Raw genomic sequence first — 12,755 nt, forward strand, 5'->3', positions numbered from 1 at the left:
TGATAGCAGTAGCTTTGTCATTCAGGTACTTGGTGCGTCTCTTTAATAACAAGGATTTGCAAAATGCCACTTTTTCTTTCACAAAGTAGATAAAATGCCAAAGCCATATTTATAATCTATTGCTTCACTCTCTCCATGTGACTGTGTGAAGCTCTTGCTTGCCTGCATTATACTGTTCTTCTCTTAATCATTTCTACTTCATTTTGTTTTAGAAGTTTCTAAGTTTCAGTGCTTTCTCCTCTACCTTCTTTCTTCTGTTTTCCCTTGAAATGAACTCTGAGGTATTGCGGCTCTAGCGGCAAACACCTGTCTTCACTTCCATGCATGCCCAATATCCATTGCATGGCACCAGTTGGGATTCAAAAGCACTTCTGATTCCCCAAGGGCATGTGGTTTGCTTCCCACCTTAATTGGGAGTTGCAGCAGAAGCTTTGAAAGGAGGAAGAGGTTTTTAAAAGCAGGTTTGTTATGCCTCAGGACAGGACTTGTCAGGGGTGCACCTCATCTTTTCCATTGCCCAGACAGCCAAAATCTATTATTTCAGTTAGAATACTAAGTATATTTTAAATGACTCTTGAATATATTTCAGTTTGTTCCACCGTGTGTACAGCACGTTTACAAAACCCATAAATGTTTTCTTTTTAACAACTTTTCTCAGACCTGACCAAAAGTTTTGTGAGCATATAAAGGATGAGAAGAGCGATGACTTCCAGAAGCGGTACATCCTTAAGAGAGATAACTCTAGTTTAGACAAAGATGACAACCAGGTAAAGCACACATGACTTATTCCTTCCACTTGCTGTATTTGTGCATTCTTACTGTTTTCCTGTGAAAATTGACACTGTACCACTTAATTTAGATGAGAATACGATTAAAAGATGACAGAAGAAGTAAATCCATAGAAGAACGTGAAGAAGAATATCAGAGAGCTAGAGAAAGGATATTTGCACAAGATGTATGTATCAAAACCAGTCTGGCACTGTTTTTCTGTGAACCTTTCACACACAGATATGCACAGGTGGCTTTTCAGGACATTTTGTTTCTGAATTACACTGAGCAGATCAGAGAGTGTGGCCTGAGCGAGTTACAAGTGATATTGCAGTTACTGAGAAATCTGTTTTCCCTTATTGCTGCTGTATGAAACTCAAACAACCAAAGAATTACTGAGGAGTGTTCTCTAGCATTAATGAGTGCAATGCCTTTTCCCCCTCTGCATTGTTTCGCCCCTCACTGCAATTTAAGTTAGAGTTTTGCTATTGCAATCATTTCAGTTGCTCAGAGCAATAATTAAAAGAAGAAAAAACCCCAAGCAAATTAAAAACCAAAACCCCCTCTTTTCTTGCTTGTATCTATAGCAACCACATTATGAGTGTTCACAGTAAAATGATTTGAGGTTCCCTATGTGAAATTCCTGTCAGAAATCTCAGTCTGATCTCCTGACTGGAGATAACCCTGCAGGACAACATCATAGGCTACAATTCAATTGCAAGTAGTGCTTATATTGAGTAAAGCAAAACAAGTATGTCTTCTAAAATATGTGTTACTTTTAATAATCCGTCTCTCACATTTGTCTGTAACTCTTGCACATCCAAAACCAAATTCTGAAGAGAGTAATGAGCTCTTGAGAGGCTAATATTTTTTTTTTGTTCACCTTAGTTACAAACAAGAAGAATGTATATAAAATTACATTTGGATATAAAATTACATTTTCCTTTTGCATCTTAATTTACCGTGTATTACACTCTTAGCAGCTTTGTGCCAGATGTTGGGAGTCACAGTCAAGGAGAACATAATTTGAGTATGGAGCAGCCTTTTTGGTTGTGTCCTGTGTGCTCTGTAGCATACCCAGGCTGGTACCCAGGGCACTGAGCAGTTACTGCAGCAGCAGTGGCCTCACCCCTGCACCCTTCCCAGCACAAGACAAGGCAGCTCAGGTGCTGTGACAGCCCTGGGAATCACACACCAGCTGTAAGTGACAGAAGGCACCAAAAGCCCAAGGGAAGAACTGTAACTTCAGAAAAAGTCTGATAGAAACCAACTGAGCAGCATTGTAACTACCCTCATGCTGGCTTTGATTTCCTGCTCATGTGCCTTTTTATATTGTCTTGTTTCTTCATGGAAATGAATCTGCAAGAAGTAAAGCTTTTCAGGCAGCTTAATATAAAGAGGGTGCTGTAGGAATCTGTGTATAATGCAGAAGACTCCAGACTGTTGTGTGTTTTGTAGTTGGGGTTCTAGATGTCATTCATATTAATTTCTGCGCTTCTTTGCCCCTCAGTCCCTGTGTTCCCAAGAGAATTATTTCACTGATAAAAGGTAAGAGAATTTGCTGTTTAATTCTGTTTTATCTTCCTATTTTCTTAATAAATATTAAGCTATCTTATTAAAATGTCAACAGAATCCAGGAGGAAGAAACTAATAGTACACAACAAAGACGGCAGATACTTAGGTATTTGATGCTTTCTTTTAAAAAAAACAAAACCCAAAGTCTTCTTCTGCATGCATTTATCTTTCCTTTCTTGTTTTTCGTTTACTTTCTTTGTTTGTTTGGTTTTTTTCTTTTTCCTTTTCCCTTATTTTGCAAGCCGCGCTAGTGCTAAAAGTTGAGTTTGTAATTGCAGGATCAATAAGGAGGCGTCGGGGCGATCGGCCAACAGCCACCAGAGCAGCACGGAGACGGAGGTGCGGAGCTGCGAGCCGCGGCCCTGGAGCAGCACCGACTCGGACAGCTCCCTGCGCAACCTCAAACCCGCCGTCACCAAGGCCAGCAGCTTCAGCGGCATCTCCGTGCTCAGCCGTGGGGACAGCTCTGGCAGCAGCAAGAGCACGGGCAGGCTGTCCAAGACAGGTACAGCAGCCTTGGGGGCGGGCTCAGCCGGCTGGGCACGGCTGGTGTTTGGGGTGGGGAGGCTCCGTGCATCCCGTTCCCTCTGCACACACACGGCATCCACAGAGCCGGCCCTGGAGCCGTAACGTGACAGTGGGGTCAGCGCTTCCGCCTTTGCAAGGAGGATTCTCAAGTGCCTTGTAGATGGCTTGAAGTTCAGTGCCTTTCATCTCATGCGTTTTTTTATCAGAAATATTTTTGTGTAAAATACTTGGAGTTCAGCTCTTCAGTTCTAGTGGGGCAAAGCTGCATTGCATGGTCTTAGGAAGCTGCACTGCTATCCTTCTAGCTCAGGTACAACAGCATTAAAGCCTATGAATTGGTAGTTGTTTTTATTGTGTTCTCTTTCTTTTGTTACATTAAAATGAATATGGCTAAAATTCTTACTTAATTTTTGGATGCTGAGAAATGAGGTCAGTGAAACAAAGTGTAATGTTAAATTTGAAGATTCAAAAATGTTGGGGAAAATTACTCGTAAGAGTCAGGGTTTCAAAGGGTGTTAACTTGTAATTAATGTGAAAATCAAATCTCAGAAAATATGGGAATGAATCTTCTGTAGGTCAAAAATAAAATTTAGTAAATATTTGTATTTCAAATGCCAACATAAGTTGATCCAGTTACTGATCCGTGGAGAATTCTGGGGCTTGTAATACATGGGTGGGTTACTGGTGGGCAGCTTCAGAATTTGAAGTAGAACTGTAAAAAGGCAGAATATAATTGCTTGCCTTCTTAATACTGGCTTTGATCTTATTTCTAAAGCTGGTTTCTAATGAGGATCTATTTACAAATTTTTTGCCTTTTCTTAGATCACCACTATCTTTTAGGTAAATGGCCACACTGTTATATCTTAACGCAGTAAACCAGTAACAAATTCTGTTTGTCCATTGTATACTTGCATTAAAAAAACCCAAAGCATTTCAAGGTACTTCTGCTGTAAAATTGTGCCATCATTCAGAGTTATTCCATTTAGCAGTGTAGTGATGCTGTTTGGCACAGCCTTAAAAGAGACTGCAACTTCACAATAAAAATCTTAGAAATCTCCACTGGCTAAATTTCAAGAACATAAATGGATTGTTAAAATTTTTGCTGGAAACATTATTTTGGCATTCTGAATGTTTGGACATTCCAGGTTTGGAATGCCCACCTTGATGGTTGTTGCTTCATACAGTTCCAGGTTGTGGTGATTTGGCACATGTTGAGCTTGAGTTTGTTCATGTTGTTAAGGGCTGTAATTGGCTGTATGGCTTCAGCCTCACTTCTCTGCATAATCTAGAAGTGAACACAGTTGGAAACAAATCCAAGTAACTCTGCTCAGGCAATGATGGTTTTATAGAGCTGGGATGTGCTGTCTCACCCAGTTTACAATTAAGAGCTTTGATTTCACTTCATTTACCAATAAAAAAGGCCAGTGCTTCAAGCTATGCTCTCTTCCTAAGCACAAGTAGAAGGGTTACAATTAGCAACTTTTATGGAGGACTGCAAAATAACTTCAAGCAATACATAAATTCCATCAGAGTGCTTTTTCTTCTAGATTGTATAGAGGCTGCTAATGAGGAGTTTGTAAATTAAAACAACTCTATTCTGTTTCCAAGTACTGCAAGTGTCATACGCTTCTTTTGAAGTCTTTGCTAAACTGTGCACTTAAAGCTCCAGGTGTAGAGTGACTTGGAAACAGCAGTTCCACAGACCTCTCCATACTGGACTTTTGCAATGTTTCTTTTAGCTGCATGCCTTGGCTTTCAGGAAGCTCAGGGTCTGGTTCTGCACTGCCTTGCAATGTTTATAGTAATTCAGATCTGTAAAATGATTAATGATTTCAATTGGCTATTTCATACTTCATTTGAAATTTGAATTGTTGCATAAAGCCAGGCTAAAGCTACCATATTACCCTCATGTTTTCTTGATGTGTTCTTGATTTCTGCCTGCAGATTGTCAAAGGAGGCAACAGATAGTGTTGAGGGTTTTAGTGTAGAGCAAATTCTCCAGCAGGTGAGTCAGAGAACATCTGACCCCCAGCAGTGGAAAGAAACTTGTCTTTGCTTGCATGCAGGCTGTGTGTACAGGGCATGAGGCTTTAAATGGTGAATCCACAGGGACCTTGGGGCCCTGCAGCTGCATTCCATGCACAGCTGCAGGAGCTGGGGCTGGGAATTCACAGCCTCAGTGCATCCAAGCCACCATTTTGGAGTAATGACCAATCACTTCCATTCTGGAGGTACAGATATGCATTTTCTGACCAGAAAACCAGAGCTAGATATGAAAGCCTCACTTTGCAGTGCAAAGCAGTGCTGAACTGACCCTTGGTTCACAGAAGGGGGGGGCTTGTAATGGTATTCCAGGGGATATGGAGGGGGAGGCTATTGACAAGGCTGCTGTTGAATAACGTTCTTAATGCTGAGCTTTCAGGGTGAGCACTTACAAGTGTGTATTTTAAAGTGAGCATGATGTCACTGTCTCCAGGTAAAACCAATTTCTCGTTACTCCTTTCCTAGGTTCAGAGTCTTCTAGTAGTGTAGGGTCCTCCACTGGTTCTCTCTCTCACAGCCAGCAGCCTCTTCCAGTGCCAGCTCTAAGCCAGCCCTCTCCTGGCACGCCTGCCGTGTACCCAACTGTCAGCTCTAGTAACTCTCTTTCCTTTGATGGTGGCATGAGCGGGCAAGTGGCACCTGCTGCTGGCAGTAGCTTCTTTCTGCTTCCCTTGGAAGCAGCGGGCATCCCGCCTGGCAGTGTGCTGGTCAACCCTCAAACAGGTTGGTACATGCTTGGGACTGTCTCTGTTACACTGGGGAACTTGCTAAAAAATGCACGAGTGTTTGCCCTGAGACTTCGTGTCAGTATTGTCCTTTGTCCTTTATTTTTCTCTTTGTTTTTTAATGTGGTTGTGTTTGTTCAGTGCACTTAAATAAACAAGGAAGCATGACTGGAGGATCAAAGGAATGAGTGGAGTCACATGATTTTCTCTAGAAGAGTTTTAACTTACATGTAAAATTCTAATGAGTGACTTGCACAAAATATGAAAATCATACGATTTACTATCCAGAACACAGAATAACTTAATTGTTTCAGCTTTTTTGAGGAGATGAAAATGTCTTTTCCAGTGCTACTATAAAACAGTTTCAGTGAGGGGAGAGAGCCTGAGAAAAGATTTATATTGACTTGAAAGAACTTACCATCCTTCATTTTTTTGATGCAACATGGTCACATCTCTAAGCTCAAGGCTGAGTTATTACAAGTGAAAGAAAGAAGCACATGATGAAATGCTATTTCTACACTTCTCCTTGTCACTTCAAAACAGGATTAAATCAATGTTGGTATAATTGGCCAATACTGGTATATTTTAGTAAGTAGTAGGTAATTGATACTTCATAATGTAGGTGCAAGGAGATCTGTAATAACTTGTGTGGATTAAATAATGAGTTAGCATTGTCTAGGCAAGCTTTTCTTCTCGTAGAAATTAGGAATTACTGAACATTTTTAATTTACCTTTTATGTGAAAGATCATAATTTTAGATTAAGATTGTATATTTTAATTTTAGTATAATGATTTGTTTTCATTTTAGAAAATAAAATTCTTCAGGATATATACTGTTCTCTAGATCAACTTGTAAATTTAAACGTGTTAGGTTATGTTTAAATATGACTGCACATGATGTTTGAAGCAAAATGTTTCTCATTGGGGTTGTTAAAATGATCATGTAGAAAATAATTTTTTTAATTAAAAGGTATAACATTGAATTAGATAATTTTCTCTTTTTCCTTAATATTAATCAATTGCTAAATATTTGGTTACAAATCAGTTGCTCTAGGACCTAATTTTCATAGAGAGCCATTGGATTTGGAGGAGACTGTCATCTTAGAGCTAAGTTCATTAATAGTCTTTCATAATTATATTGATGTCTAATGAGTTCTTATCAAAGACAAAGAACACTTTGAGAACAGGGAACATTTAGGTAAAGATAAACTTCAATTTCTGGTGTACTCAAATCATGCTATTCTGTAATTGTTCCTCTGGCTTTATATTGTTCCAATGCCAGCCAAAGTGGAGATTGGTTCTTTAGAGTTTCTGACAGGATTCTGTGCATTGGGAATTAGGAAGGGACAGTTCTTACCCAACCACTCCAAGAAATAAGTGAAGCTCTGGTGATTAGCAGGTAGTGGTAGAAGGAAATAAGAAAATCTGAGTCCCTGTTGATATGAATATTCTCAATTCTTGTGTTAAAGAGAAATCTGTTGAGCTCAGTTGAGTATCACCTCATGAGCTGCAGTTTAGCTGCTATAGCTTATTTTTGCCAGTTTGTTCATGCTCCTCTGAGCAATGAAGTCTGCAATGAATTCCTGGTCCTTTCTTCAGTAACTCTTACGCTCTGTGTTGGGCAGTTGCATTTAAGTATGAAGGAACCAAGAAATCTGGAAGAGCAGACTAATGACTTGCTTTGACAGGGTGCAAAGACTTTAGGCTCAGTTTACACCTTTCTGGAAAGGACAAGAATATCTTTAAATCAGAGGAGAGAAAATTTTACATCAGTGTTGGGCCCTTTAAGCATCAGAATAAGCCAATGCAGGACTCTAAGCAGGTAGGCACAGGCCCTTGCCAGCCAGGCTGTTGCTCCTTCCATTTGTTTTGGTTTTTTCCAACCCAGGCACAAAAAGAAATCACTGAGGCTTTTTTATCATTTACTTTTATGGAGTTGATTTTTCAATTATTTTTCACTGATCCATTGCTATAATATTGAGGTTGCAAGTTATTAAATAGAAGAATAATTCTATGTTATTTATTTTGAAAGCTAAAAGCCAATTAATCAAAGAGTAGGGGCAGAGAGTTCTTTATCAGTAATCTCATTAGCAGTCATGGGAATACCAAGGCAGCTATTGCTTTATATAGTTTTTGAAAAATGTTTGCCTTTAAGCTCTCCTGTGTTCTGATTGGTTTTCAAATTGATTAGAGGAGATTAATTTTTAAAAGATCCTTAAAACAGTATTTTAGTATGGTTTTCCTTTATTACTCCTGTCATATTCAATCTGCTTGATTAAAAATCAAGTTTCAAGATCAGTAGGATATAAGAAATTTTTATGTATGTTCATTTTGTAAAGACTGGGGTATCTTTGTTTAGCTTAAATGTTTTGGGTTTAGCTGCATGTAGCCATTGCTGTTATAGTTACGGGCATTGGGCATGAATCTGTCATATCAACCAGAACGACCTCACTTATTTTTCAGTGTTATTTTTTTAACTCATTTTGCCTGCTGTAAGTACCTTTGTCTGTTTCCTCCCAGCCGAGATGGTGCAGCTGGTTGTGTTTGTTGTGTCCCCGGGCAGGTCAGCCGTTCCTCAATCCCGATGGCACTCCGGTGGTGTACAACCCTCCGCTGCCTCAGCAGCCTGCTAGGAGCCAAGTGCCTGGAGCTGCCCCTCAGCCAGCCCTGCCCAGCCCTGCCCAGCACCAGCCCGGAGCAAACCCCGTCCTCTCACAGGTGCACTTGTCAAACACATGCTCGGGGACACCGGGGCTCTCGCTCAGCGCTGCAACAGGGGCAGGGGGGTTGTTCATTCTTCTGCTGTGGGTGTGAGGAACAGTCACACAGACAAGGGTAACTGGGCTTCTGCCCTCCCAGTCCCCAGAACTGTCAGCTCTGCTCATATCTGAGCGTGGTAGGCGGCCTTTTCTTAAAAATACCTGAGGAATTTTAGTATGGAAATGTTCAGTTACCAAGAACAAGAGGTTCTGCCTTCATTCCTAATTGCAGTGTAGAGTTACCCAGGCATTAACAGCAATATAGTTGGCAGCTGGGAAGAGAGTTAATCCAACTGGAACCTTGGGTTTCTTGTCTTAGGGTTGTTTCTCAGCCAGATGAATTCCTGGGCTGTACAGCACAAGCAGGAGTCGTGGCACAGGAGTAGCTCAGGACTGGTACAGCATGAACATCTCATGAGTAGCACTTCAGCCTATTCTGCTCACAAAACCACACACGAGTACAGGATGTATTTTATCCTTGTCCTGTACGAGACTTTAGTCAAATAGGCCAGATTAAAGACTGTCCCAGCCCTAGAAGGAGAAGAAAAGCAAAATCTATGGGCAGAAGGGAGAGTTCTCCCTCTCCACAGCAGCTATTTCAGGCACCAAGGTACTGGCTGTAGTTTCTTGTGGTATTTTCAGATGGTTCTTAAATTTTATTGAAAAGTTCTTTGTAGAACTTCATCTAAACCTTTTAGCTTTGTTTGTTTGTTTTCCCTGTTTGAGCTTGTTCAGATAGCTGGGTATGCCACAGCAGAGCTGGTCTGTTCTGAGAAAGATCTCATTTGTACTCTTTCTAGTTCACAGAAGTGTGTATGTAATATTTGCCATTTTCATCACAAATCCTGTAGTAATTCTCTGATTGCCTTCTCAATGGATGCTGAAATTAAACCTGCCTGAAATATTATGAGCAATGATAACTATCTAGAGAAAATATTTTAGTACTGTTGAATAAATGCAAGTAGTATGTTTGAATCCATGGTTAGTAGTAAATTCATTCTGCCTTTAGATGCCTTGAAAGAGCTTGTGCTTAAAATGCATGTGGAGTTTTTAGTCTCTTTGAAGGTAACAGTAAATGTCAAGTAGAAGCAATTTGCTGACATAGCTAATATAATGTATAACAAATAAAGCAGTGGATATCTTTTGGGAGACTGAGATATTCAGAGTTCTGTTTTCATTCTATGCAGTTTTAAGCTTTAGAAAAAAGAAGTATCCATTCTGTTTTTGAGAGTGGAGCGAGTTGCTCTTCTGGGGCACAGTTGCTTTTCTGTGTTACAAAAGCCTTGTTTTCACTTCCCTTACTGTGGTGTTAACCTTGTTCATAACCCTGTTATTTCTGCAGCCTCTGCGGGCTCTGCAGCCCTCCTCCCAGCCTGTCCAGTACTCTGCAGTGTCGTACCCACCCCCGCTCCTGCCAGCCTCCTCTGCACAGCAATACTCTGTGGTATTACACTTCTCTTCTCTGCTCCCTGCACAGGCTCATCTCTGCTGCCTGCTCACCTTGCCTTGGCTCTTGGGCTGCTGTGACACCAGGGTAGTGACTGGCTTTCAATCACAGTGACACAGCACCTGAGATGGGAACATTTCATGTTCAGCAGGAATATGTGCAATTAAGGCTATATCTTTATAGCTCTATATTTTGAGATACATTATTTCCCTTTCCCTTTGTAAAGGAAGTTTTTCAGTGCTGTTTCATTAGCCAGTCAGTACCTTTTTATGTCTGGATTAACCTCTTTCTATTGTTTCTTATTGTTTCCTTGTCTGCTCACTCTTCTGCTGAACCTTAATACATTCTGAGCGATCAGCCGCTCTGATTTTTTTTTTCTGGTTACTATTTTGTAGCCTCTTTGGTAGAACTTTGAACACACTCACTTCTCTAGAATCTATTGTTTAATAAGTAGAAGCTGGAAATAAAATATGTTAGTCTATCAAAAACAGGGAAAAAAGAAGAAGAAAAGCCACACAAAGTGAAACTGGAGCTTAGTAAAGGAGAGTTGTTATCCCAGGGAAAATCTGAACTGGAGTCCAGGTCAAAGTCTGCTGTGATACTCACTGAGTGCATGTTTGTGTTGAGTTCATGTGGCAAGGTTTTGGAGCAGGGTGCTGCAGGGATGGCTCCTGGGAGAAGACACTGGCAGCTGCCCCACATTGGACAGAGCCCATTTCAGGCAGCTCCAGGGCTGACCCTGCACAGCCCAAGCTGAGTCACTCATTCACACTGGTGGCACCTCTGAATGTGCTTGGAAAAGGGTGTGGGGGACAGGAGGGAGAAACAGCTCTGCAGATATCGAGGCCAGAGGGAGGAAAGCAAGGAGGTGCTGCAGGTACAGAGCAGGGCCTGCAGCCTGGGGAGGGGGTTCTTGTGAAGCAGATTGTCCCCTTGAAGCCCATGAAGGGCCATGGTGGAGTAGATATCCACCCTGCAGCCTTTGGAGCATCCCACAGGTGCTCTGAAGGAAGCTGGAGCCTACAGGAGCAGGCTCCTGGCAGGAGCTGTAGCCCATGGAGAGGAGCCCTTCAGGGGCAGGTTTTCTGCTAGGACCCACACTAGGGCACTCTACTCCTGAAGGACTTCAGCCCTTGGGGAGAACCCACATTGAAGAGGTTTGTGAAGGATGGTATCCTGTGTGTAAGAGCCCATCTGGACCACAAGGGTGAAGAGGAAGGAGCAGTAGAGACATGACTGGGAACTAGTCACAAGCCCTATTCTCCATCCCTTGTGATACTTGGAGGAGGAGGTAGAAGATTTGGGGTGAAATTGAGTCTGGGAAGAAGCACTGGGGTTGAGGGAAGCTGGTCTTAGTTTTGCTTTTATTTCTCACTATCCTACTCTGCTATTAACTGGCGTAAATAAATTTAATCTTCCTGGTTATTGGTGAATGATTTTCCTGCCTTTTTCTTGACCCATAAGCCTTTCATCATACCTTCTTCCCCTGTATTGCTAAGGATGAGAGGAAGGATGGAGTGACTTGGGGGGGGCACTTAGGAGCCAGCCAAGGGTAACTCACCACAGTGTTGTACAATAGCTAATTTTCAACATTAATCAGTAATGTCTTACAGTAAGTACAGTTTTAGCTAAATTCAATAGAGTTGTTGCTTTGGAAGTTGAGAGTTTGAATAGGTGTCTAAAGCAGAGAAAAAAAATCCTTCCTGTTTGTAGTAATTTCAAAGCATTTCACATTCAGGAAATGGGTTCCAGTACTAAGTGCCCTGGCAGTTTCAAAAATTATTCCTGCTGATGGCAACTTATGTAACATAATGAAAAGAATTGATGGTGTTGGATTGTAATCCAAGTGTAACACCTCTGTAGTTGGCACCAGGAGAGTGTTTTCTCCATTTATTGGGAATGCCATTCCAGGGCTGAGTCCTGCTTGAACCACACCTGTCACTGCAGGACAAAGCAACCACGTCAGATTTTACTTACACTGGTAGTGTAACAGAAATCAGTGTGGTGTGGCCTGGGTTTGTACTTCAGGCTTACTTAGAATTAAGACAAACTCACGTGCAGTATCTCCTTTTCAGACTCAGGATTTGGAAAGGCAGAAGGTAAAACCCAATGCAGAAAAGTATTATAGTTGCATTTAATAGGCATCATTAAGGAATGAAATACCAAAACCAGATTATTATCTAATGAAAATAAGGCTTTTTAAGATGTACTAAATACATACTAAAGATATACTAAATTAGGTTTTAGGTGCAAATTCATATTTCTGGCAGTAATTAAGAATATCTTTAGCTGGAAATGAAAAAATCATAATATCTTAAAATGTGACTGTAGCTAATCAGTAAAAGATGAAGCTTGCACTTACTTGTTCTTGATTAATTCCTGTCTAAGGATGATCTAAGACCAAGTGATCTTGAAATAGTTTTAATGTTCCTGCACATTTGGAGAGTCCATTTTCAAAGTTTGAACCAAATCTTCCTGTTTAGCAAAAAAAAAGCAATACTAGTCAGTGATCACTTCTGATTTCTGGGATGTTGCTAATTGGATGCCGAATTGCTTGTTAAGAAAAGGAGTTTGGGGTTACAGCAACAGAAATTCGAGATTGCCCAGTACCCGTGCAGAGCTCAGTGCAATCAGTGCCATCCTTTCAGATGTTAATAAACCACAGACAGAGGGTAACCACCAGAACACATTTCTCTGTGGTTACTTGATTTCAGATTAAAAGATAATTAATCTTTGCATGTAGGATAATAACTCAGTTAGAGGAATGTACCTTTTAACTCAGGATTAGAACCTCATTATGTTAAACTCTTAAATCCAAAACTTTACCTCAGCAATCCTAATGCATCCTGCGATTTTAACTGGAGTTAGATATTTGCACTCAAGTTTTGGGGTCCAGTCAGAAAATGTTAG

General features: G+C 40.9%; 1 protein-coding gene across 10 annotated transcripts in view; it reads left to right on the plus strand.

Moving 5' to 3' along the window:
• R3HDM1 (R3H domain containing 1) overlaps positions 1-12,755 on the plus strand; it is a 49,627-nt gene that overhangs the window by 19,324 nt on the left and 17,548 nt on the right. For 5 of the 10 annotated variants that reach the window (XM_066323155.1, XM_066323160.1, XM_066323157.1 and 2 more), the window contains 8 exons: positions 659-767; positions 860-955; positions 2,279-2,316; positions 2,399-2,449; positions 2,622-2,848; positions 5,380-5,637; positions 8,203-8,357; positions 9,741-9,842. In XM_066323155.1, the coding sequence (XP_066179252.1) occupies positions 659-767; positions 860-955; positions 2,279-2,316; positions 2,399-2,449; positions 2,622-2,848; positions 5,380-5,637; positions 8,203-8,357; positions 9,741-9,842 (1,036 nt within the window). The remainder of the gene's footprint in view (positions 1-658; positions 768-859; positions 956-2,278; positions 2,317-2,398; positions 2,450-2,621; positions 2,849-5,379; positions 5,638-8,202; positions 8,358-9,740; positions 9,843-12,755) is intronic. The other 5 variants (XM_066323158.1, XM_066323162.1, XM_066323161.1 and 2 more) reach the window with 4 other exon arrangements.

Source organism: Sylvia atricapilla, chromosome 7 (assembly GCF_009819655.1).
Source record: "Sylvia atricapilla isolate bSylAtr1 chromosome 7, bSylAtr1.pri, whole genome shotgun sequence".
NCBI lineage: Eukaryota > Metazoa > Chordata > Aves > Passeriformes > Sylviidae > Sylvia > Sylvia atricapilla.